The sequence below is a fragment of the Stenella coeruleoalba genome, assembly GCF_951394435.1.
Source record: "Stenella coeruleoalba genome assembly, chromosome: 15".
Taxonomy (NCBI): domain Eukaryota; kingdom Metazoa; phylum Chordata; class Mammalia; order Artiodactyla; family Delphinidae; genus Stenella; species Stenella coeruleoalba.
The window spans coordinates 74,187,688-74,215,192 of record NC_137161.1 but is presented as its reverse complement, the minus strand read 5'-3'; the positions used below and the strand labels follow the sequence as shown (position 1 = coordinate 74,215,192).

General features: G+C 41.8%; 1 protein-coding gene across 4 annotated transcripts in view; it reads right to left on the bottom strand.

The window, feature by feature from the left end:
• The window catches only part of CALN1 (calneuron 1), a 495,446-nt gene that overhangs the window by 330,202 nt on the left and 137,739 nt on the right, over positions 1-27,505 (bottom strand). For 2 of the 4 annotated variants that reach the window (XM_079946285.1, XM_079946287.1), the window contains one exon: positions 593-717. In XM_079946285.1, coding sequence (XP_079802411.1) covers positions 593-717 — 125 coding nt within the window. Of the gene's footprint in view, positions 1-592; positions 718-11,114; positions 11,215-27,505 lie in introns of those variants that run through there. The other 2 variants (XM_079946286.1, XM_079946288.1) reach the window with 2 other exon arrangements.

The window sequence follows — 27,505 nt, the reverse complement described above, 5'->3', positions numbered from 1 at the left end:
TTTTTAATCAAGGAGTTGATCTCCCCAGGATACAAAGGGGCACTGTCCCAGGATGAATTCAGTCACCGTGTCCCCAGGTTCGTTCGCATCCCAAAGCCAAGGCTACACTGTTACAGAGGCACAGAGGCAATCAAAATAATTGCCGGCCATTCCCACCTAGACACAGCTTCCAGATGATTCTGATCTGGGCAGGATTCCAAGCACCATGGCCACAAGTCAAGAGACGGCCATGAACAAGTCTATGACCTCCCCGCAGCTGGGCCCCATGGTGAATGAGAAGATGGAAACAGGGCAACACTACTGGCGACCAAGATTCCATCAATTGGAAAATACGTGTCACGAGTAGAAGCCTGTCTCCCCAGTCAGAGGGTTCCTTGTGGTACCCAAAGGAGCCGAAATATTCACCATAGATTTTTCAGGCCACCAGGTCCATCCCACACAAAGAAGTCATTTAGGCAGAAGTGATCTCTGAACTCTCTCCTGCTGCATCACGGTTAGACTTGGCCACAGCTGACGGCCAGCGTCTTAGACGCACAGTGGCCCCAGATGCCTCCCTCGGTGGCTCACCTCCCACGCAAGGCGGGCTCCTTACCGTCAAGCTCCTCCACAGAGATGTTAGCCAGCTGCTCGCTGTCGCTGCCAGCAGACAGAGATCGGTTGAGGTAATTCCCCTTGTACAACAGGCCGGCCGTCACGTGGTGAAAAGGCATCTTCTCCCTGCTCACAAGAGACAGGGGGCAGGGGAAAGAAAGACATCATCATCATCCGTTCCTCCTTTCCTTCCCTGAAGGACCACCCTGGTGTTCAGATGGCCAGGAGTATTTTTTAAATAACAAGAACATTGGTAGCGGGAAAGTCAGAGAATTCCAGGGTCCCCGTGGCCAGAGCAATTCCCGAAGGATCCCAAGTTCTGTCCCTTCCTTCATTGTACGTCTTACTTCATTCTCCCCATTTAATGAGGAACTTGAGCCATGTGGTCCTGGCAGACTGTGGGATACCCTGGCATCACCCAACTGTCTCTCCATGCAAACAAGGATACTCTCTGCTCCTTTCCCTGGTCTGATAAAAGCTTCCTCCATCCTCCTAGGAAAGGACTGCACACCCCAAAATGTGAGGCTGCCCAGTGACCATATGTCTTAGCCGTGACTGTACGGAAATCCAACTTTTGCTTTTTGCTTTCCCAGGTAAAGCAGGTTCTGCACTTACACTGCACTCAAAGCAGGTTGGAAATGCCAGGCTCTGAGTAAACACAGACAACAGTCTGTACCTCTGAGAAGGAGCCCTGTACCTGCCTGCACGAGTGGCTCATGAGCATAGCCCTCTGAGACACCAATCACACCTGCCCTGCAGGATAGGTGGGCAGCATCTCAAGGTGTCCCAAAACAAAGCAGCTTCCAGCATGCTCACAGGAAATGAAAGCATCGCATCCCCTTAGACCAGATGAACAAACCCTCCAAGCTCCTCGTACCAGAGCACCACCCCTGGGACTTTGAAGTTCCCACCAGTGCAAGGCAGGCCAGAGGCTCCAGACTAAGGTGAAAGGGAGGGAGGAGAGACACAGTTAGAAGGATGGGTCTCTCACAGCAGGGAGGTTCCTCAAAAAACTAGAGTTGCTATATGATCCAGCAATCCCACTCCTGGGCATATATCCAGACAAAACTGTAATTCAAAAAGCTACATGCACCCCTATGTTCATAGCAACACTATTTACAATAGCCAAGACATGGAAACAACCTAAATGTCCATCGACAGATGAATGGATAAAGAAGATGTGGTACATATATACAATGGAATACTACTCAGCCGTAAAAAAGAATGGAATAATGCCATTTGCAGCAACATGGATAGACCAAGACATTATCATACTAAGCGAAGTAAGTCAGAAAGAGGAAGACAAATATCACATGATATCACTTATATGTGGAATCTAAAATAGAACATAGATGAACTTATCTACAAAACAGAAACAGACTCACAGACATAGAGAACAGACTTGTGGTTGCCAAGGGTGGGGGGGCAGGGGAGGGTTGGACTGGGAGTTTGGGATGCAAACTATTATATATTGAACGGATAAAATACAAGGTCTTCTAGGGGCAGGACAGGAATAAAAGACGCAGACATAGAGAATGGACTTGAGGACACAAGGAGGGGGAAGGGTAAGCTGGGACAAAGTGAGAGAGTGGCATGGACATATATACACTACCAAGCGTAAAATAGATAGCTAGTGGGAAGCAGCCACGTAGTACAGGGAGATCAGCTCGGTGCTTTCTGACCACCTAGAGGGGTGGCATAGGGAGGGTGGGAGGGAGGCGCAAGAGGGAGGAGATAGGGGGATATACGTATATGTATAGCTGATTCACTTTGTTATAAAGCAGAAACTAACACACCATTGTAAAGCAATTATACTCCAATAAAGACGTTAAAAAAAAAACAAGGTCTTATTTTTTTAGCACAGGGAACTATATTCAATATTCTATAATAAACCATAATGGAAAAGAATATGAAAAAAGAGAGAGAGAGAGAAAGTTGGATCTCTCCATAGGGGAAAGAGCAAGCTCTGTTATAGTGAGTGAGCCATGGGGCATATCCGGTTCTGCTTCTCCATCTGCAAAGGGGCCTAAGAGGATTGAGAAGCCTCTGAGCAGAATTAGGGAATTGGCAGGCAGGAGGGGGAGTCAATTCTAGGGTGTGGGTAGGGAACACCCTTTTAACAGAGCTCCAGGAAGGTAAACTGGGCAGCACCAGAAGGGGTGATCTCCCCGCCAATGGGGGCATACAAGCAGAGGCTGAGGGCCTCCCTGACAGGGGTTCTGTGGGAGAGAATCGGCCCCTGTGCTCTCTCCCCACACACCTATCATTCTCCATGTGAGTCCCCCATAGGGTCCCTTTGGGCACTAAAGTTTGCGTCTGTACGTTAAGCTGGAGTGGTCCTAGCGGCCCCTCCGGGCACTGCTGAGTAACAAGGTGTAAATTACAGGAAGAGACAGCAACAGAAGGCCAGTCTCTGGGGATGACTGCTCAGGGCTTCAGGGTTCCCAAACCTTGCCATCCCTCAAGCCACACTCATGACAGCAACTGTCCCTGATGAAGGATGTTTGGAGGGGGGCAGGGGCCCCTGTCTTCTTTTCCCTGTGACACCACTGAGTGACAGGCCCGAGAGGACGCCCCTTCCTCTCTCTCCCTCCCAACTAGAGCTCACCCCAGCATGCCCCTGTATGGGCTGAGAGCTGCTGACTTAGATATCAACCCAAGAGACTCTTCAAAGTTACAGGGCTTGACCAAGAGCAGGATGCCAGTTAGTGAAAGAATCCGATCTAGAACACAAGCCGCCTAAGCTCTCTTTCAACCAAGCAGCCTCAGCTCAGCACCAGACATTTCCACCTGGACGTCAAACTCTCATTTCAAACTCAAGATGTAGAAAATGAACTAATTATCTTCCTAAAAAATAGGCCACACTTCCTGATTTCTCTATTTCTATCAAAGGTACTTTTCTCTCATCATAACAACTGGGGCAACTCTCACAAACGTTCTGAGCCCCAAACACATGGCAGAGGCAAGAGCCAGCCACCAGCCTCCAACCCAGTCTTAACTCTTTCCACAGCTAACAAAACGTACATACATCCACGGGCCAATTGCAAGTGACGGGCGGGGGGGGGGGGGGGTTGGTTCCAGAGTACGCATGCCTTTGCCAGTTATAAGGGGCACATATTCAGCGAACTATTGATATAAGTCAGACTTTCCCCCTCCCCCTCCTGGCCAAATCCATCCTTATACACAAATAGGCAAGAACCTTTCTTTGGAAGAAGACTTCAATTACCATCTCCTCTTTTCTCAAAGTTAAATTTCAGACCAAACAGGTTTAAAGGTGAGAATCAGATGCACGAGCTAGGACTGCTCTCCCTTTCCTAAGGCCAGTCCTAATTTGGAGCGCCACGTGTGGCCATGGTCATTTCAGCCTGGACAGATTCCCATGGTCCAGGGGATGAGACATCAACAATGGCTAACGCTTCCCTCTCAGCACTGGCCCGGGGACCCAGTAGTCTCACCAGCTGTTATTTTTAACCATCATTTAAATCCTTCCTAAACATGGGGAAATACCCACACCGATCTTCTCTAATTTTGCCACCTGGAGGGAGGCCCCCCTCAGGTCGATACAGGCCCGGAAGGCATTTCTCCCCATTTCACCACTCATCACTCTAGTTTCTCAGCATTTTATAAATAGCTTCCCATTACCACCTTTTACTTGGTTGCCTGAAGCTCTGGACCGGCCACACACACATTTTTACAGCCGCGGTAACAAGGTTATACTCAAACACGCGTGTCCAAGCCACGTTCGGCCACAGAAGGAACGCTGAGTACTTTGCAGAAAAAACTGGTCACAACTGAGTCCCACTTGAAAGACCAGCATAATTGCTTCTGGAAAAAGCAGCTTACAAAATTAGGTACGTATTCAGTTCATTCACCCAAAATGCTCATAGTCTAGTGGGAAAGAAAACACGTGCAATTGAACCAGCCATATAGATAAATAAAGTCATGTTCAAAAAAAGGAAGAGCATTATACCAAGTAAGCTAAAAACAGCTGCTGCAATTAAGGACTAAATTTCACTCCAAGCCACCTGGGGAAACCCAAGCTTTAAGATCCTGGCTTTGGCTATGGAAGGGAAATGTACAAGTTCGCCAGCAAAGGAAAACAGAGTCCTGAGCTAAAACTCAAGAGATGGATCCTTACATGGTGGGCAATGAATATATATATATATTTCTTTTCAACAGCCATTTTACTCATTGAGAAATATTATTTAAGTGACTGTTTACCATGTGAACAATCTTTCTGTATTTTCTGTAAGGCAGTATGGTTTCCTGGCTAAGAATCAGGGCTTTCTGGTCAAAAGCAGTGTTAGATTTAAATCCTAGCTCTGTTCTGATTAGCCATGTAGGTAAATTAATTGACCTCTGTAAGCCTCAGTCTCCTCCTCTGTAAAACTGGGGTTTGGAAACATACTGAATAGTATTTTTGTAACTATGAAATAAGATAAGGTATGGAAAGCACCTGACTTAGCATCAGGTATGTTCTCAATAAACATCATCAGTAATTCTTTGCTAAGGATTACATGAAGTAGGAGGCAGGGCAAAAGAAATTCATGATGTGTTAGGTGGAAGATAAAACACACCGTGTTTTGAAGGAGGGTCAGGAACGACCTGGCAGAGGGTGAGTTTCAGAGAAGAGCTGGCTGGCACTGCACACTAAGGTGCCAAGGGATCCAGAATGTCAGCAACAGAGCACTGGGGGCCCCAGCGCTGAGCGGTGTCAGCAAGCAGCTGACTGTATCAGGAGGAGGGGGCTATTTGAATGAAAAGCACCAGAGCTGAAAAAGAGTCTATTTCCTGGGTATCACCTGGCATCATGGTCACATCAAGGACAAGATGTCAGCAGGTTAAAAACAAAGGGGTGGGTTCCTGTTTTCAGTGTCGAAGAACTGGTACATTTCTTGGCAAAGTAATAAACCAAAGACAACACTCCCATTTACCATGGCAACAAAAAGAATAAAATATCTAGGAATAAATCTACCTAAGGAGACAAAAGACCTATATGCAAAAAATTATAAGACACTGATGAAAGAAATTAAAGATGATACAAATAGATGGAGAGATTATACCATGCTCTTGGATTGGAAGAATCAACACTGTGAAAATGACTATATTACCCAAAGCAATCTGCAGATTCAATGCAATCTCTATCAAACGACCACTGGCATTTTTCACAGAATAGAACAAAAAATTTCACAATTTGTATGGAAACACAAAAGACCCTGAATAGCTAAAGCAATCTTGAGAAAGAAAACCGGAGCTGGAGGACTCAGGCTCCCTGACTTCAGACTATACTACAAAGCTACAGTAATCAAGACAGTATGGTACTGGCACAAAAACAGAAATATAGATCAATGAACAGGATAGAAAGCCCAGAGATAAACCCACGCACATATGGTCACCTTATCTTTGATAAAAGAGGCAAGAATATACAGTGGAGAAAAGACAGCCTCTTCAATAAGTGGTGCTGGGAAAACTGGACAGCTACATGTAAAAGAATGAAATTAGAACACTACCAAACACCATACACAAAAATAAACTCAAAATGGATTAAAGACCTAAATTTAAGGCCAGACACTACCAAACTCTTAGAAGAAAACATAGGCAGAACACTCTATGACATAAATCATAGCAAGATCCTTTTTGACTCACCTCCTAGAGAAATGGAAATAAAAACAAAAATAAATAAATGGGACCTAATGAAACTTAAAAGCTTTTGCACAGCAAAGGAAACCATAAACAAGAAGAAAAGACAACCCTCAGAATGGGAGAAAATATTTGCAAATGAAGCAACTGACAAAGGATTAATCTCAAAAATTTACAAGCTCATGCAGCCCAATATCAAAAAAACAAACAACCCAATCCAAAAAAGGGCAGAAGATCTAAATAGACATTTCTCCAAAGAAGATATACAGATTGCCAACAAACACATGAAAGGATGCTCAACATCATTAATCATTAGAGAAATGCAAATCAAAACTACAATGAGATATCATTTCACACTGGTCAGAATGGCCATCATCAAAAAATGTACAAACAATAAATGCTGGAGAGGGTGTGGAGAAAAGGGAACCCTCTTGCACTGTTGGTGGGAATGTAAATTGATACAGCCACTATGGAGAACAGTATGGAGGTTCCTTAAAAAACTAAAAATAGAACTACCACACGACCCAGCAATCCCACTACTGGGCATATACACTGAGAAAACCATAATTCAAAAAGAGTCATGTCAAAATGTTCATTGCAGCTCTATTTACAATAGCCAGGACATGGAAGCAACCTAAGTGTCCACTGACAGATGAATGGATAAAGAAGATGTAGCACATATATACAATGGAATATTACTCAGCCATAAAAAGAAACGAAATTGAGTTTTTTGTAGTGAGGTGGCTGGACCTAGAGCCTGTCATACAGAGTGAAGTAAGTCAGAAAGAGAAAAACAAATACCATATGCTAACATATATATATATGGAATCTTAAAAAAAAAAAAAAGGTCATTTAGAACCTAGGGGCAAGATGGAAATAAAGACACAGACCTACTAGAGAATGGACTTGAGGATACGGGGAAGGGGAAGGGTAAGCTGGGACAAAATGGGAGAGTGGCATGGACATATATACACCACCAAACGTAAAATAGATAGCTAGTGGGAAGCAGCCGCATAGCACAGGGAGATCAGCTCAGTGCTTTGTGACCACCTAGAGGGGTGGGATAGGGAGGGTGGGAGGGAGGGAGACGCAAGAGGGAAGAGATATGGGAACGTATGTATATGAATAGCTGATTCACTTTGTTATAAAGCAGAAACTAACACACCATTGTAAAGCAATTATACTCCAATAAAGATGTTAAAAAAAAAAAAAAAACAAAGAGCCCCACACACTTTGACTTGAGAGATGTCAAGAGATGATGCTCTTCAGAGACAGTTAATTTTGTGTCAACTTGACTGGGTCACAGGGTGCCCAGATATTTGGTTAAACATTACTCTGGGTGTGTCTGTGAGAGTGTTTTGGGGTGAGATTAACATTTAAGCCGGTAGTCTGAGTAAAGAAGATTGCCCTTCCCAAGGTGGCTGGGCCTTATCCAATCTGTTAGAGGCCTGAATAAAACAAAAAGGGAAAATAAGGGAAAATGTGTTCTTTCCGTCAGTGTGAGCTGGAACTTTGGTCTTCTCCTGCCTTTGGACCTGGACTCTGGCTGGAGCTGACACCAATAGCTCTCCTGGGTTTCCAGCTCGCCAGATTGTAGGAATTCTCAGCCTCCAAAACCATCTAAGCCAATTCCTTACAATAAATTTCTTTCTCTATATATATCCTATTGGTTATGTTTCTCTGGAGAACCCAGACTAACTCTTCCATTTTTTTTTCTCAGCAGTGCTGAAGACCCAGGCACATTCCTGTAGGCTGATGTTATTATTCTGGGTAAAGAGTACCCCAGAACATAATTCTGCAGGGCCTCTTAAGCAACACGACCCAGAGTGTAGTGTGTGGACTACTGCCAGCTGAATACTCTCTACTGCTTGTTTGCAACGAGATAGATAAGGACAGGAAGTGAAAGAAAGCATTGAAATTTTTATAGCAATTTGGAGCACTGGCCCAACACCTAAGCACGTGACCAGTTGACTTGATTTTTGTATATCTTTGCTTTTTTTTATTTTATTTTTCCACTAATTCGTTCTTTCTGCATTTTACAGAAATCACTCTGCCAAGGACTGGAGCTTTAAACAAAAAACGAAACAAAACAAAAACACTAGTCCTTCCCCACAAATAGTTTAGTTTGAGAAGCACTTCTCTCTAAAGTACTTTAAGTTGCATCAATTTCTGGTAATGGGCTACAGATACAGAGAGAGAGGAGGAAAGACATGTAGAGAAATGTATTTGAACTTGCCTCCGAAATTTTTTCAAAGAACTTAATTTAAGAATTTTTAAAGTCTTAGATGGACTTTGGAAAGGAGGTACAGCAGACATAAAAAACAAACTTATGGTTACCAAAGGGGAAAGGGGATGGGGAGGGATAAATTAGGAGTATAGGATTAATAGGTACACACTACTATATATAAAATAGATAAATAACTAGGATTCACTATGTAGCACGTGGAACTATATTCAGTGCCTTGTAATAACCTATAATGGAAAAGAATGTGAAGCTGTACACCTGAAACTAACACAATATTGTAAATCAACCACAGTTAAAGAAATAAAAAAAATTTTTAATCCAAAAATATACTCTATATACAATGTGTTATTCAAACAGAATTATTATACCACATTGAAAAGTCTAGTGTTAAAAAGTAATATTTGAGGGCTCCCCTGGTGGCACAGTGGTTGAGAGCCCGCCTTCCGGTGCAGGGGACGCGGGTTTGTGCCCCAGTCCAGGAGGATCCCACATGCCGCGGAGCGGCTGGGCCAGTGAGCCATGGCCGCTGAGCCTGCGCGTCCGAAGCCTCCTGTGCTCCGCAACTTGGGGGGCCACAACAGTGACAGGCCCGTGTGCCGCAAAAAAATAAAAAGTAATATTTGAAGCATTTAAACGTCATAAACATTTCAAATATATATGGAAATAAAACCCCATAATATCCTTTGTTTTAAATTTAAAAAACAAAGCAAGAAAGGACGTACAAGACGTCAGCGGAAGTTTGGGCCATCTTCTGAGCGCCTGGAATACATTGCCGGGGTTTCTGTCCTCCATTTAGCAGACTACATGGGGCAATGTTGACCCTGCATTCTAGAAGTTAAAGAGCCTACCCAACCGTGATAGAGCCTTTGTCAAATTCCCCTAAAAATATCCATGAAGGCACACAAAAATAATCATATTCCCAACAGCACCAATGCCAGGGTGTGGAAGAAGCTTCCATTAAGTCGGCACAGTTAGGATTAAAATGGAAAATAATCAGTGGCATATCCACACTTTGAATGCAGACTAAATAATAGAGTCAGATAGTAAAGGAATAGGAGGAGATTTTTATCTACCCAAATTCCCTTCTATTTCTGGGACTCTGGAATGACCAACCATGACATCAGACAATCACCCTTCGGACTCTGTTGGAATTGCTTTTTCAAAGCAGCCAGGGTCAAACCCTCACTGCCCTTAGCACCACTGTGAGTCAACAATCCCCTTCCTCTAGCCACCCAGGGATCATGCAACACGGCTAGGAACAGAAGGGTCTGAGGCACGGGCCCTGCACGTGAAGATGTGAAATTTGTTATGGGCATGAGTGTCAGTACGAACAATGACCTGTGGGGTTTATGGCTTTTCGTGTATTGCTTTTGGTTAAGGAAGAACTGCAGAAGACCTCAGATACCCCAGAAATGTATGTCTCCTCCTCAGAGTCCAAGAGTTAAGTTATAGGGATGAGAAGATCCCTACTTACTCCAGCAAAGATGCACTAGATGGATACCAGCTGAGCGTTGGGCTAAGCACTTACAAAACAATTGTGTTCTCTTGTAAAGATCCTGCAGGGGCAGGCCAATTGGCAAGGAGGGTTTGGATAGAGCTCAAATCAGACAGCAATGAGTAAGCAGAAAACACCAACGTGAGGATCTAAATAAAAATTCTGCATCATCAGAGGAAGAAGCACTTTCAAGAAGAAGTAGAGCCAAAAACAGATTGTCAACAATAATATGATACAAGAAAGAAGACAGTTTTACAAAGCTTCTGGTTACATCCTTAAAAATAAGTAGAAAACCAGGGTGTCTATGAAATAAGAATGCAAATTCATAAGGAAATCTCAGCATACAGTGAGGAGATATCAAGTCAGAAAGCAAAGACAGCTTGCTGAGAGGCAAGCTGATTTGGAAAAGGTGCTGGTCTTTGCAAAGCGAAGGAGAAATCCAAAAACAGTAGTGGAATGAAAATCTACATTACTGGCAACAAAGAGTATTTCAAACAAACGGCAAATTCAGCAAACAATATAATTCACCCATGGACCCACCACCCAGATTGAACATGGGCTCATATTTTTCCTCATTTGCTTTAGGTTTTTTTCAAAGAAATATCTGACATCGAAGCCCTGCCCATCTATGCTATTCCTCCACCTCCTTCACTCAGCTGTGACAACACTATTCTGGAGGTGGAACGTATCCTTCCGGTCCATGATTTTAAATTTTCCTCCATTTGGGTGTAACTGTATAGAATATATTATAGTATCGCTGTATATATCTTTCAATTTACATAAATAATATCACACTGTACATACACTTTTGCAGTTTGCACATTTCAATCTATATTAGAGCTTAGGGACTTACCCAAATCCGTATACGCAATTTACTTTTAACTGTGCCATAGTTTTCCACTGTAAAAGCATATTGCAATTCATGTATCCACTATCCGACCGAAAGAAAAGCATTCCGCAAAGAACATCTTCATGTGTCTCTTTGCGTAAATTGAGGGGAATTTCTCTAGCCTACATACCTAGATAAAATATTACAGAATTTTTCCAAAGTGCTCTCCAAAGTGGTTGGGTTAGTTGTCTGTCACACATAACAAAGTACCCTTGAACTTAGTGGCTTAAAAGAGCAAATATTTATTATCTCACAGGTTCTGTGGGTCAGGAATCAGGAATTGCTTTGCTGGGTGGTTCTGGCTCAGCAGTTCTCAGAAGGTTGCAGTCAAGACACTGATCAGGGCCACCACCGTCAGAAGGTGTGACTGCAGCTGGAGGATCCACTTCCAAGATGGTGTACTCACATGGCTGTTCACAACATCCTCAGGGGACTCTCCAGAGGGCTGCTCAGGTGTTCTTATGACATGACAGCCGGCTTCCCCTAGCAGGTGATCCAAGACACAGAATGAGGGGGCTTTTATGATTTGGTCTCAGAAATCACACCGTCATTTTTGACACATTCTGTTCATTAAAAGCAAGATGCTAAGGAAAGCCTACACTCATGGAGAGAGAAATTAGGCTCCACCTTCTGAAAGATGGAGTATCAAAGAATTTGTAAACATCTTTTAAAATCATCATCATGGTTGTAGCAACTTACAGACCCACCATTAGCCTATCGGCATGTCTATTTCCCCCACAGCCTTGCTGACAAGGAGTATGATCAGACTGTTTCATCTGTAATTGGATTTCCTTGACTGCTAGCTTAGGCATCTTGTTACATGTTTTGTGGCCGTTCTAATTTTCCCCCTACAATTTGCTTTTTACCTTTATCTACTGGGTTGCTTATCATTTTGGGATTGCTTTGTTCTTCCATGCTATTGTTTTCTAATATTTCAGTTCAATCTTACTCTTAAACCCCTCACTATTAGTCATTATTATTGTAGTTGTTATTGGTGCATGTCACAACCAATGCTTACCTAGACTTTTCTACAAGGTTACTAATTTCTCTGCTCATTGTTGCACTCTTCTGGGTTCAATTCCCTTCTTAATGAAGGGAATGTAGTAGTTCTTTCATTAAGGAATTATAAATGGAAAGCTTTTTGGTCTTTTTCCTTAAAAAAAAAAGTATTTCAATCTCATTTGGATTATAGTTCAACTTGGTAAAGAATTACAAATTATTTACTTAGTACTCGGAGGATATTTTGTTGCTGATGAGAAATCTGCTTGTTCCCCTGTTAATACTCATTCTGGACCATTCTAAGTCTATAATTTCAGATATAGGCTCTCTCCCCAACTCGATATTCTCTCTTTCATAAAGAGATGTAAAAGATGTATGTTGGACCTCTTCATTCAAGCTCAATACTCTTGACTGGTTCATCCAACATTCATTCATACCCCATCAGATTAAAAAAGCTGAAAAGCTAATAACTTTGTTTTCCAGACTCCATTGCTACTAGAGCTCTGTATGAGAATTAGTTCCAAAATTAGAAAGCACTTGCCCAAGTTCGGAATGCAGAAGAGAGATGAATACAATGGTATGTGTGCGGGGTCTCACAAAACACCTTGATCCGTAGCATTTACCCCTATCCATGGTAGAAATACTCCCACAATGGCCAATTCCGAGCCAACAACGTGATATCAGTGAACATGGAGTTGTGAAGAGATGTGAAGTAGTATACCAGCACCCCATTATACAGTATTTTCACCATATACATGTCATAGACTAAATTAACCACAAAATCATAGATAATAATAAAGTGTAGTCAAATAATTAGGAAGTGAAGAGCTTTTAGTATTTATTACCTTTGTGATGTAATATAATTTATTTCACTGTAAGTTTATACTTCATCTGAGAATTTAAGTTTACATTTCATTTATCATGCATTTAAGAATGGCTATGTTTAATAACTGACTCGTACAATTCCTGAAAATTTAACAAGTGTCTTTTCTTCCCTGCTTTTAATTAATTAAGTTATTTATTTATTTATGGCCGTGTTGGGTCTCGTTGCTGTGCGTGGGCTTTCTTTAGTTGCGGCGAGCGGGGGCTACTCTTTGTTGTGGTGCACAGGCTTCTCATTATGGTGGCTTCTCTGGTTGCAGAGCATGGGCTCTAGGCACACGGGCTTCAGTAGTTGTGGCACGTAGGCTCAGTAGTTGTGGCTCGTGGGCTCTAGAGCGCAGGGTCAGTGGTTGTGGCGCACAGGCTTAGTTGCTCCGCGGCATGTGGGATCTTCCCAGACCAGGGCTTGAACCTGTGTGCCCTGCATCGGCAGGTGGATTCCTAACCACTGCACCACCAGGGAAGCCCCAACAGTGTCTTTCATAAGCTGGCATGAGGTAGCTCCAGCATGCCGCTGGATGAAGGTCTTTTTTCCTGACCATTTCTGGTTGTTTCTATAGGCAAGAAAAGTCATGGAAACATGATGTTTTCCTGCAACAGTGTTCCGCCGTCCACTCTCCAGTTTCCTGGCTGTGAAGAAGTAGTCAAGGTGGTGGCAGAAGAGCAATGGCTTCTGAATCCTCGGATCAACTTCAAGTCCATTTTCCAGCCTTTGGGGGGTCCAAAGGAAGTTTTAGGAACAACAAGCAGATTCCAGTGGCAGTCTCAGTGGTAGTAAATCTCCTGGAGGGTCAATCTGAATTATTCTGGGAGCCATTCTGGAGAGCCATCCAAAATCCAGTCCTTCAGCCCTTCAACAATCTTGTAAGCATCAAATTCCCTGTATTAAATCCCTTCCTCCTTAAAATACGCAGTGTGGTTACTGGTCCTTGAACTAAACTTTAACTGATATATTATTGTATTTTCCGAGTTCCTTAAACTTTTTTTTAACTAATTTTTATTGGAGTATAGCTGCTTTACAATGTTGTGTTAGTTTCTCCCATGCAGCAAAGTGAATCAGTTGTACGGATACTTATGTCCCCTCTTTTCAGATTTCCTTCCCGTATAGGTCACCACAGAGCACTGCGGAGAGTTCCCTGAGCTATACAGTAGGTTCTCATTAGTTATGTATTTTATACATAGTATCAATAGTGTATGTATGTCAATCCCACTCTCCCAATTCATCCGACCCCCCCTTTAAACTTGTTTAAAATTTTCATATTTTTATCTGTGTATCTTGTAAGCAATTTCCTCAAAATTATTTTTACATTCACACATTCTTTTTTCAGTTGTAACTTAACTTACAGTTTAACCTGTCTGCTCAGTTTTCATCTAAATGATGACGTTTTCCATTTCCAGCAGTTTAGTTTCTTTTATAAATCCATCTTTTATTTATCACTGAGTATAAATCTTTCAATTTTTATTCTCTGACCTTTGCATATTTTCTTTCAGAATCTCAATTATCTCAGTTTCTTAAGGCACTAATCTTCTTTGTGGTACTTCTCTGATTTCTCTAGCAGTAAACAGTTTCCAGGTGTGGTATCACTCTTTGTGGGCGGGGCCATCTTCAGCAGGTGTTGCTTTTCCCTTTGGAGCTTCACATGCGCAGAGATCTGTGCCCGAGGCACAGGTGCCATAGGTTTCACCAGTTGGGGACCAGTTTGTCCATTCATTCTTGGCCTGGAAGGCGTGCACCACGTGGGTAGTGTAGATATGGAGTGCGCATCCCCGAGGCACAGGTCTGGAGTTCTCCTTTGTCACGGGGGCCTTTTCCTTTGGCAGCCACAGCTCCTGGTAGACATAAGCATCTCAGCCACTTTGCTGAGCAGTGGGCAGACTGAGTCTAGTCCCCTCTTATGGGAGGGGCAGCGAAACCAGGGTCTGAGTTCCTGCTTCCTGCCTGCTGTGGACCCAAGACCACACCTTTCCTCCCGGCATGAACATTAAGACTCCCACCTACCAGAGCCTTCGGGGGTTTCCCTACCCTGAAGCAGCGTCCACCCCTACGCTTTCCTCTCTGGGCTCTGAGTTTCCCCTTCTTTTCTTTCACACTAAGTTATTTTAATGTGTAAAACAGGAAAAGTGTAGTCAGGAAAACAGAGCCTATGTCAGCTAGTTCAATAAAAAGATGTGCAACAGTGAGCTACCTACCAAGTGGGCAGAAGGGCTGAAAAGCACCCCCCCAACCCCCTGTCGAGAGGCTGGTTAGCAGAGATTAGCAATAGCAGAAAGTTTCTCCTACCCCTACTGCGGAGGGACATATGGCGATGGCAGTATGACCAGAACCTCAAAGGTGGGGTGCCCAGAGGAGCTAGAACCATGGTAGGGGTCGCCCAATAGGATATCTCTGCTCTGCCAAGATGCAGGGCAGGAACCCTTAAGAGGGAGAGGTACCATGGAGACATCTGTCAAAGGTAGGTAGGGGTGGCGAGCCTCACTCTCTGTCCTCACCTTCTCACCTCCTGTTGGTGCCTCCCTTTGGCCAGGGAATCTGGAAACATAGTTTGCTTGGACAGACCCTACTATACAGAGTGGTGCAGGGGGAGAGGGAAGGATAAATCTGTTAAGCTAGCAGGCAAAGGACTGGCTGGGCTACAGAGTTAACTTTTTTGTTATATGTTTATCCAGCATCTCTTCATTTGTTGCAGGAAAATAATCCACATTAGCTTAGTGACCATGCTGACAGAACTAGATATCCTTGTGACATTTCTGAATTTCAAAGATAAGGAAATGTCTTCTGAGCATCCAGGTTAGAAAATACAGGTTACCCACAGAGGAACAAGATGAAACGCAGCTCCCTTCCTAACAGCAAGCAGACACAACGGAGACACAATCACTACCTGCTACTGCCTTTAAAGGTCATTTAAAGTAAAATGAGTAGAGAAGTTTACAAATTAAATTATGGGAAAAGACTTAAAGGCAAAGATCAAAGAAAAGAAAGTTCTAACTGCAAAGCAATTTAAAATAAAAAGCACTGATAGTATAGTGAAGGTATGTTTAAAAAGGGGAAAATCCAAAAAATATATACATTAGTCACAAACCTCTATGCATCATGTACATATCATTATAAACCAAAAAATAATTTAAATATATTTTTCATTTTAAAAACTGGTGAAGATTTTAAAGACACCCTCTAAGGCTTTGGCAAATTACCTGGGTAAAAAACAAAAACAAAGAGGATATGAATGATGTAGACATTTTTCTATGAAGGCCGATTTGATGTGTCTCTGTATATGAGTGTGTGTGTGAGTGTGTGTGTGTGTGTCCCCACAACCCCCCAGAGATAACTTTCGAGATATCTGAACATTTACAAAAATTTATCAAATATAAGACCACAAAGCAAACTTCAGTAAAGGTCTTCAAAAGCAGGTCTGAGACAGTTGAATATAAACAGAAACAATAATAAAATTCAATATTTTTAAATGCTAAGACATTTTTTCTAACTTTGTGGAGATATAACTGACATACAACACTGTGTAAGTCTAAGCTGTGTAAGATGTTGGCAGCCTTATATGTTGCAAAAGGATGACCACCATAGCTTTCCCTAACACCGCCAACATGTCCCATAATTACCCTTTCTCTTTTTTTGTGGTGAGATCATTTAAGACCTACTCTCTTAGCAAGTTTCAAGTATATGATACAGTATTATTAGCTATAATCACCATGCTGTACCTTCGATCTCTAGAACATTCATTAAAATTGAAATTTTTAATATACTCCTAGATCAAAGTTTAAATTAAAATTTAAATTATACGCTCTATTTAAAATTTAAAAAGGGAAATAATTCTTATTAAAAAGCATATGAGGGGGCTTCCCTGGTGGCACAGTGGTTGAGAGTCCGCCTGCTGATGCAGGGGACACGGGTTCGTGCCCCGGTCCGGGAAGATCCCACATGCCGCGGAGCGGCTGGGCCCGTGAGCCATGGCCGTTGAGCCTGCGCGTCCGGAGCCTGTGCTCCGCAACGGGAGAGGCCACAACAGTGAGAGGCCCACGTACCGCAAAAAAAAAAAAAAAAAGCATGTGAGGTATAGCAAAGTAGTATTCAGATAAGCTTGTGAGGTCTTTAAATGCTCTTACTGTTTTTAAGAGAAAAATATAAACACTAAATAAGTCTTCAAGGGCTTCCCTGGTGGCTCAGTGGTTAAGAATCTGCCTCCCAATGCAGGGGACAGGGGTTCGAGCCCTGGTCCAGGAAGATCCCACATGCCGCAGAGCACCACAACTACTGAACCTGCGCTCTGGAGTCCATGAGCCACAACTACTGAAGCTCACGCACCTAGAGCCTGAGCTCTGCAGCAAGAGAAGTCACCGCAATGAGAAGCCTGCACACCGCAACAAAGAGTACTCCCCGCTCGCTGCAACCAGAGAAAGCCCGTGCGCAGCAACGATGACCCAAGACAGCCCAAAATAAATAAATAAATAAGTTTTCAACACAAACGTTTTAGAAAAAGAACAACAAAATAAATTAAGAAAACAGGAAAAACGAAATAATGAGACAGAGCTGAATTAGAAAACAGATAAATTAAAAGAGCTGGTTCTCTGAAACAAAAGCAAAAACACCAGACAAATCTCTGACAACTTTATTAAAACAAACAGGGAAAGCACAAATAGACAACAGTATGAAATATGAGAATTCTACATGCAACTCTAGACTCATAAATTTAAAACACTGCTTCAATGAACGCTTTGTTTCTCAAAATACAGAAATTGGATTTTTATTGAAAGCAGTGTGATTTACTGTTATTCATGCTTACTGAAAATCTTGACATAACATTTTGTTATACAGTGATTTGAAGATCTGGTTTTAGGTTGGGTGTATTTCCATACTTGATTAAAACATCTGCCATAACCAAAAATACACCTCAAAAGAATTTACAGATCCAAATCGAAGAAACACGTCACTGGCAGGGTTTACTACATCACAACATTCATTCTTCAATCCATCCCACAAGCATGCCAAGATTTTTGCTGGTAAAGTTTCACTTTCCTGAATCTCAACAAGTGATTTTGCACACTGATTCAAAGCGGTTGCACTTTCATAGTTTTAACAAAAAAAACAATCGATTTGGAAGATTCTTAAGCAGTTAACAAAATTCTATTTCCAGGTTTTTTTTTAATTAATTTATTTGTTTTTATTTTTGGCTATGTTCGGTCTTCCTTGCTGCATGCGGGCTTGCTCTAGTTGCGGCAAGCTGGGGCTACTCTTCCTTGTGGTGCGCGGGCTTCTCATTGGGTGGCTTCTCTTGCTGTGGAGCACGGGCTCTAGGCGCGCAGGATTCAGTAGCTGTGGCTCTTGAGCACAGGCTCAGTAGTTCTGGCTCACAGGCTTAGTTGCTCCGCGGCACGTGGGATCTTCCCCGGCCAGGGCTCGAACCCATGTCCCTTGCATTGGCAGACAGATTCTTAACCACTGCGCCACCGGGGAAGCCCCCAGATTTTTTAACTTCACAAATTTGAGTTTGTAGATAGCACACTCACAACAGTTTTTTAGCAACAAAATCACATAATGGTAGAAAGATTTCCAAAACCATCCATTCTCAAAACTGTTTTTGAGCTTTGAGCATGAGTTTCCTTTAAAAAGCAATTATTTCTGAAGTCAGGGAGCCTGATTCCTCCAGCTCCGTTATTCTTTCTCAAGATTGCTTTGGTTATTCAGGGTCTTTTGTGTTTCCATTCAAATCGTGAAATTTTTTGTTCTAGTTCTGTGAAAAATGCCATTGGTAGCTTGATAAGGATTGCATTGAATCTGTAGATTGCTTTGGGTAGTAGAGTCATTTTCACAATGTTGATTCTTCCAATCCAAGAACATGGTATATCTCTCCATCTGTTTGTGTCATCTTTGATTTCCTTCATCAGTGTCTTATAGTTTTCTGCATACAGGCCTTTTTTCTCCTTAGGTAGGTTTATTCCTAAGTATTTTATTCTTTTTGTTGCAAAGGTAAATGGGAGTGTTTCCTTAATTTCTTTTTCAGATTTTTCATCATTAGTGTATAGGAATGCAAGAGGTTTCTGTGCATTAATTTTGTATCTTGCTACTTTACCAGATTCATTGATTAGCTCTAGTAGTTTCCTGGTAGCATCCTTAGGATTATCTATGTATAGTATCATGTGATCTGCAAACAGTGACAGCTTTACTTTTTCTTTTCTGATTTGAATTCCTTTTATTTCTTTTTCTTCTCTGACTGCTGTGGCTAAAACTTCCAAAACTATGTTAAATAATAGTGGTGAGAGTGGGCAACCTTGTCTTGTTCCTTATCTTAGTAGAAATGGTTTCAGTTTTTCACCATTGAGAACGATGTTGGCTGTGGTTGTGTCATATATGGCCTTTATTATGTTGAGAAAAGTTCCCTCTTTGTCTACTTTCTGGAGGGTTTTTTATCATAAATCGGTGTTGAATTTTGTCAAAACATTTTTCTGCATCTATTGAGATGATCATATGGTTTTTCTCTTTCAATTTTTTGATATGGTGTATCACATTGATTGATTTGCATATATTGAAGAACGCTTGCATTCCTGGGATAAACTCCACTTGATCATGGTGTATGATCCTTTTAATGTGCTGTTGGATTCTGTTTGCTAGTATTTTGTTGAGGATTTTTGCAACAATGTTCATCAGTGATATTGGCCTGTAGTTTTCTTTCTTTGTGACATCTTTGTCTGGTTTTGGCATCAGGGTGATGGTGGCCTCGTAGAATGAGTTTGGGAGTGTTCCTCCCTCTGCTATATTCTGGAAGAGTTTGAGAATGATAGGTGTTAGCTCTTCTCTAAATGTTTGACAGAATTCACCTGTGAAGCCATCTGGTCCTGGGCTTTTGCTTGTTGAAAGATTTTAATCACAGTTTCAATTTCAGTGCTTGTGATTGGTCTGTTTATATTTTCCATTTCTTCCTGGTTCAGTCTCAGAAGGTTGTGCTTTACTAAGAATTTGTCCATTTTATTGGCATATAGTTGCTTGTAGTAATCTCTCATGATCCTTTGTATTTCTGCAGTGTCAGTTGTTACTTCTCCGTTTTCATTTCTAATTCTATTGATTTGAGTCTTCTCCCTTTTTTGCTTGATGAGCCCGGCTAATAGTTTATCAATTTTGTTTATTTTCTCAAAGAACCAGCATTTAGTTTTATTGATCTTTGCTATCATTTCCTTCATTTCTTTTTCATTTATTTCTGATCTGATCTTTATGATTTCTTTCCTTCTGCTAACTTTGGGGGTTTTTTGTTCTTCTTTCTCTAATTGCTTTAGGTTTAAGGTTAGGTTGTTTACTTGAGATGTTTCTTGTTTCTTGAGGTAGGATTCTATTGCTATAAACTTCCCTCTTAGAACTGCTTTCGCTGCATCCCATAGGTTTTGGGTCGTCATGTTTTCATTGTCATTTATTTCTAGGCATTTTGATTTCCTCTTTGATTTCTACAGTGATCTCTTGGTTATTTAGTAGTGTATTGTTTAGCCTCCATGTTTAATCTCCAAAATATACAAGCAGCTCATGCAGCTCAGTATCAAAGAAACAAACAACCCATCCCCAAAATGGGCAGAAGACCTAAATAGACATTTCTCCAAAGAAGATATACAGATTGCCAGCAAACACAAGAAAGGATGCTCAACATCATCAATCATTAGAGAAACGCAAATCAAAACTACAATGAGATATCATCTCACACTGGTCAGAATGGCCATCATCAAAAAATATACAAACAATAAATGCTGGAGAGGGTGTGGAGAAAAGGGAACCCTCTTGCGCTGTTGGTGGGAATGTAAATTGATACAGCCACTATGGAAAACAGTATGGAGGTTCCTCAAAAAGCTAAAAATAGAACTACCATATGACCCAGCAATCCCACTACTGGAAATATACCCTGAGGAAACCATAATTCAAAAAGAGTCATGTACCACAATGTTCATTGCAGCTCTATTTACAATAGCCAGGACATGGAAGCAACCTAAGTGTGCACTGACAGATGAATGGATAAAGAAGATGTGGCACATATATACAATGGAATAGTATTCAGCCATAAAAAGAAACAAAATTGAGTTATTTGTAGCGAGGTGGATGGATCTAGAGACTGTCATACAGAGTGAAGTAAGTCAGATAGAGAAAAACAAATACCGTATGCTAACACATATATGTGGAATCTTAAAAAAAAAAAAAAGGTTCTGAAGAACCTAGGGGCAGGACAGGAACAAAGACGCAGACCTACTAGAGAATGGACTTGAGGACATGGGGGTGGGGGGAAGGGTAAGCTGGGACAAAGTGAGAGAGTGGCATGGACATATATACACTACCAAATGTAAGACAGATAGCTAGTGGGAAGCAGTCACATAGCACAAGGAGATCAGCTCGGTGCTTTGTGTCCACCTAGAGGGGTGGGATGGGGGAATGGGAGGGAGACGCAAGAGGGAGGAGATATGGGGATATATGTACACGTATAACTGACTGACTTGGTTATACAGCAGAAACTAACACATCAGTATAAAGCAATTATACTCCAATAAAGATGTTTTTTAAAAAAAGCAGTTATTTCCTCTATCTTTTTTAAAATGTCATCTTTCAGTGTGTGTAGCAGGCAACATCCTACCATCTCAGAAGAGATCACAGACATGGACCATTTGCCTGTTCATGACAGAAAGTGTGCGACTCTGCTTTCTGTTTGACAACTCTTTGAAGAACTTTGCCCTGATAGAAGCTGCACAGTGTCTTGGGGTACAAAGGCCACTGAGAGTCATTTTCCATCTCATTTCAAAGATTAGACCAGGTTTCATTATTCATGAAAGTTAATATAGATCAACATTTTAAGTAGTCTTTTAGAAGTTTTTTAAGTTTTTGCCCAATCTGCTGGCTTGTCAATTGTAACCCATGAAGTGGCTGGTGAAGGTCTCCTTTGGGAAGCACAGGAAACGCCCACTTGGCCATTGTCTTGTGGTCCTCTTGGGCCTGCATGATCAGTATGATCTAAAAGCCGGGGCTCCTTGGCAGGCATCTTGCTTATTTTCTGGGTGTTAGTTTAGTTAAAATTGACTAATATTACCTGTAAATCCCCCAGCCAGGCACTGGTGTCACAAGTAACTGGTAACAAGCGCATGAGGAAGGTCCTACAGCAATATCTCACTTTATAGGATGCCCACCTTCTTGAACACAACACACCTGTCACACCAGACCAGCACACATATGGACAACTGAGCACTATCAGTATCACTCTCTACAATGAATATCAGTAAAGTGTAATTTCTTCCTTCTTCCCTTTTCTCCCTACACCCCAAAAGAACACCTTACACACCCCACTTTGAAAATCACTGCAGAGATATTGCTGTTAAAATCAGGAAAAAGACAAAGTGCCCGTTACTTCTACTGTTAGGTAACACTATTCTACAAGTTCTACTTAATGCACTAAGACATAAAGGAAACCACAAGACTATTTAAAAGGAGTAAACCCAGAAAACATCATATAATCGAAATCTAGAGTGAAATATATGTAAAACTTTAACTCATCTTTTATAGTTAAAGGACATTCAAAGTTGAAATATAGCTTAAGAAATTACAAAGGAAAAGACTGAGAGCCTTGCCATTATAACAATATAAACTTCTAAACATTATAAACACCATAAATAAGAGTGAGAGGCAAACTGGGAGTACAAAAAGGACACAGCAGACAATTCACTAAACTGGAGAAACAACAATAAAACATATGACAACAATAATTGAGCTCATGAGTAATCAAGAAATGTAATTTTTACGCTGTTATGTGCTTTTTCAGTGTGGGAGGGTTGTTTGTTTTTAACATGCTAGTGAGGTTGTAATGGGACTGGTACTCTGTAGCAGTTAAAACAACCGCTTAGAGAAAACAACTTCGCAATTAAGTATCCATTCAAATAATGCTTCTCACCCTTTGACCCCAAAAATCTATTGTTTGAAATCTATCCTGAGAAATGGTCAAAGATTTGTGCACCAAAAAATTGTGTTGCATTGTATTTAAAATGGAAACACAAAGACAAGAAAAGAAAGGAAGAAGAAAACAAGACAAAAATCTAAAAGTATAGAAATCAATAAGCAAAGTACATTCATATCAGTGTATGCTGTGCATCAGTGATGGTCCCTAAATTTTTAATGATGCCAGAAATCTTTATAACATGCTGTTAACTCTACGAAGTATTTCAAGAAGGAAAACTGAACATACGTCTCTCTCCTAAAATGCCATTAAAATCATGGTATAGAGGAACAAAATGTAATAAAATCATAAAGGCTTTGAATATGGGGGAGAGGGAGACCACTGTCAGTCCAAAAAATGGCAAATCTCTGGAAGGCAGAATTATTTTGCTCATCTTGATGGATGAAGATAAGCAGAGTGAGGCAGGGCTGAAAGTGTAACAAGGGAAGGCCACTGTGCAGACAGGAGTGGTGGGATGCCACAGAGCACCCCAAGGTGATGGGCACCCCGAGAGCTGGATGGAGATGGGGTGGACCCGGAGGGACTCATTAAAGCCTTTTACTTGGAACAGTGAGCTGGGTCTCCCACCCAGAGAACAAGCTCTTTTAAAAGGAATGATGTGGGCTTCCCTGGTGGCGCAGTGGTTGAGAGTCCGCCTGCCGATGCAGGGGACACGGGTTTGTGCCCTGGTCTGGGAGGGTCCCACATGCTGCGGAGCGGCTGGGCCTGTGAGCCATGGCCGCTGAGCCTGCGCGTCCTGAGCCTGTGCCCCGCAATGGGAGAGGCCACAACGGTGAGAGGCCCGCACACCGCAAAAAAAAAAAAAATTAAAAAAATAAATAAATAAAAGGAGTTATGTGCCTGAGGGTTGGTGTGGGTGCCCCGGGGTGAGACCCTCCTCCTCTTGTCTTTGCATGGGGGCAACGTGTTCACCCCTTCCCAGTCTTGAACCTTAAAATGAATCTTTCTCATCAACATGGTCCACCCTCTGAAGGTTTGCTGCCATTCCTATCATTTGGGGGGAGGCTGGTGTTCAGAGGAAACCTGAATCTTGACACATTTCATTCAGACATGTCAGAAATGCCAATGGTCAAACAAGGATTGCCAGAGACTTCAAGGAAATCAGCATCAGAGACTTCCCTGGTGGCTCAGTGGTTAAGAATCTGCCTGCCAATGCAGGGGACACAGGTTCCAACCCTGGTCCGGGAAGATCCCACATGCCACGGAGCAACTAAGCCCATGCACCACAACTATTGAGACTGTGTGCCACAACTACTGAAGCCCACGTGCCTAGAGCCCGTGCTCCACAATAAGAGAAGCCACCGCAATAAGAAGCTGGCACACTGCAACCACTCGCCACAACTAGAGAAAGCCCACACGCAGCAATGAAGACCCAATGCAGCCAAAACTAAAATCAATCAATTAATTAATTAAAAAGAAAATCAGCATCACCAAAGGGCAGGAATAAAAAAGGTGACCCCAGAAACAACGAGGAAGATTCTGGAAAGAGCAGACAAGTTGAAAGAATGTTCACATAACACTTCAGGGAGATCTGAAAGGCTGCCACGAAAAATGTGCAGTCTGAGATCAAGAATTCAGGGCAGTGAAAATTTTGATTGATTGGAGAAAAAATCAGAAGCACTAGAGCAAGAAGTCATGGCAAGCACAGAAAATACAGCAAAACAGAAATTTAATTAATAAACAGTAAGGATTAACACAGAAGGGCCACATCCACTTAAGAAGCATTTCAGAACGAGAGAACACAGAGGAAAGGAAGTAATAGAAGAAAAAACTTCAAGAGCTGATGATATGAACCTTCAGACTGAAAAGTCCTGTCAAATAGCCAGAACTTCATCCATCATCTAAAACCGCATAACGTTTCAGAACACAAGCATAAAGAAAGCACTCTCAAGCCTCAGAGAGAACAGACAACTTTCTAATGAATGACAATCATACCGGCATTATGTGCACATTGGCATCATCAGATACTAGGTGACAGTGAAACAAGCCCTTTAGCCTCACAGGAAAAATTAACTGACAAATCCAATCAGGACAGGGGCTTAGAAAGTCTCCCATCCATAGACACTTCCTAACAGAATCACTCAAAAAATTATTTCAGTGAAACACAGAAGGAATCCAAGAAATGACAGAACTTGGGATCCAATTGGTGGGTGAAATCTGTGGATGAGGTGCAATCCCAGAGGACCACTGTGGGAGCAAATAAGACACAGAGTCCCGAGGGCAGGGAGAAAAGGGACTCACAGCAGCCAACAGCAGCGGAAGCTGGATCATCTGCTGGAAAAGAAGGAGAGGCCAAATGTCCACAGCAAATGTCAAATACAAAAAGATACATGCACTTCAATGTTCACAGCAGCACTATTTACAATAGGCAAGATATGGAAGCAACCTAACTGTTCAGCAACAGATGAATGGATAAAGAAGATGTGGTATATTTACACAATGGAATACGACTCAGCCATAAAAAGAATGAAATTCTGCCATTTGCAACAACGTGGGTGACCTAGAGAGCATTATGCTCAGTGAAATAAGTCAGACAAAGACTGTATGTTATCACTTATATGCAGAATCTAAAAAATAAACAAATGAATGTATATAAGAAAAAAGAAACAGACTTACAGATACAGAGAAATGAGTGGTTACCAGTGGGGAGAGGGAAGGGGGGGCAAAATAGGGGTAGGGGATTAAGAGATACAAACTACTACATACAAAATAGATAATCAACAAGGATACATTGTACAACACAGAGAAATATAGCCATTGTTTTGTAATAACTTTAAATGGAGTATAATCTATAAAAATATTGAATCACTATATTACACACCTGAAACCAATATAATGTAAATCAACTATATTTCAATTAAAATACTATTTATATTAGCAATATAAAACAGAACTTCTAAAAAAGTTATTAAAAAATGTCAAATACAAGTAAAGTGGGCTTCCCCCCCTCCTTCACTCTTCCTTCCAAGTTACGATTTGTTTGGGTCTTTTTTTATACATTTCTCCTACAAACGGCACAGGGTTAATGATGCAATGTTTGTTTCTGCAGGGAATAATATTTACATAATCATAGTATCATAAACACTATTTTGTTTTTGAACCTGAAATCAATAGACGAATCATGGAAGTTTCGATTCTAGACAGAGAACAGAGTGTGTTTGACCCCATGATGGTCTAGTGATAAAAGTGGTTAAAAAAGGAAAAACAGGGCTTCCTTGGTGGCTCAGTGGTTAAGAATCCACCTGCAAATTCAGGGGACACTGGTTCGAGCCCTAGTCTGGGAAGATCCCACAGGCCGCAGAGCAACTAAGCCCGTGTGCCACAACTGCTGAAGCCTGCGCTCTAGAGCCCGCAAGCCACAACTACTGAAGCCCGCACGCCACAACTACTGAAGCCTGTGTGCCACAACTACTGAAGCCGTGCACCTAAAGCCCACGCTCCACAACAAGCCACTGCAATGAGAAGCCCACGCACCACAACGAAGAGTACCCCCGCTCAGCGCAAGTAGAGAAGGCCCACGTGCAGCAACGGAGGCCCAACAGCAGCAGAAAATAAATAAATTTATTTTTAAAAAAGGATAAAGGATTGTGGGGCGTGAAGTACCTCGTCTTTCATGGTGGGAGATCAGAAGGTACTGCTTAAAATGAATGAAGCAATAAAGATTTAAATAGATGAGCTAAAGCAATAAAGCTAGTTAATTTAAAGATTTAAAAATAAAAGTCACTGGAAGGTGAAAGGGAGGAGTGCTGTAAGGCAGCAGGAATCTATGGTTCATAAGAGAAGGTGGAGAGATTCCATTTAAGGTAGAGAATCAAAAACACAGAAGCACTTCATTTAGAGTGATTTCACCCACCACAGGCACTCACGATGACAAATGATTAAAAATAGTTGCCTCTGACGTGTAGTGTGGCTGGTGGGGACTCTTACCTTTCATTTGTACCCACTTCTATTGTTTTTTTATTATCCTATTCTTCTATTACTTTTATAAGGTCAAGCCATAAAATTATATGGAGAGCACAATCACAACTATATAAATATAATTATTATACCTAGTCTCATATATATATATATATATATATATGATATACCTAGTCACAGAAGAAGTTACTGGAAGGAAATCAACCAAAATGTAAATACTAGTCACTGCTGAGTGATGATTTACTGTCATTGTATTCTTATTTGTTTGAACTTTCCACACTCTGTACCACGGGTCTATTTCATTTTTATAGCTAGAAAGAAACTAACAACATTTTACAAACTAAAGAGTCTGCCTGGAATTTCCTCCACATCGGGGGAGGGCCCCAGGGAGCCTGAAGGCAGAACCAAGGCTGCTTCCAGGCCAGGACTAAAATGACCCACAGCCATCAAGTGCGAGCACACAACGTGTGCAGCACAGACCTTGGAAGAGAGAGCCTTGACCAGAGAACGTAAAGGGCTAGCGTCGAGTACAGGCTGTGTCGACCAGAAGGGATGTGCATCTCCTAAACCAATCTTGATTTTGAACGGCACCGTCTCTCCGTGAATCGAGAGCTGGCTGGTGATTAGATGAATGCACCTGGTGGAAGGAACTGTCCACCAGTGTCACAGGGATACTGAAGCTCACCTGCAAACAGAAATGCTTCTGGCAGATGATTTTGAGTTGTTCTTTCTGAAAGTAATTACACAAAAAGTTCAGCTGCTTTTTAAGGCTCCCCCTGAAGGCTATTATAATCTTCTTTAATTAATAAGTTGAATGTGAAAGGATTTAATTTTCATATATTTTATGCCTCTTCTTCTGCAATCCTCAT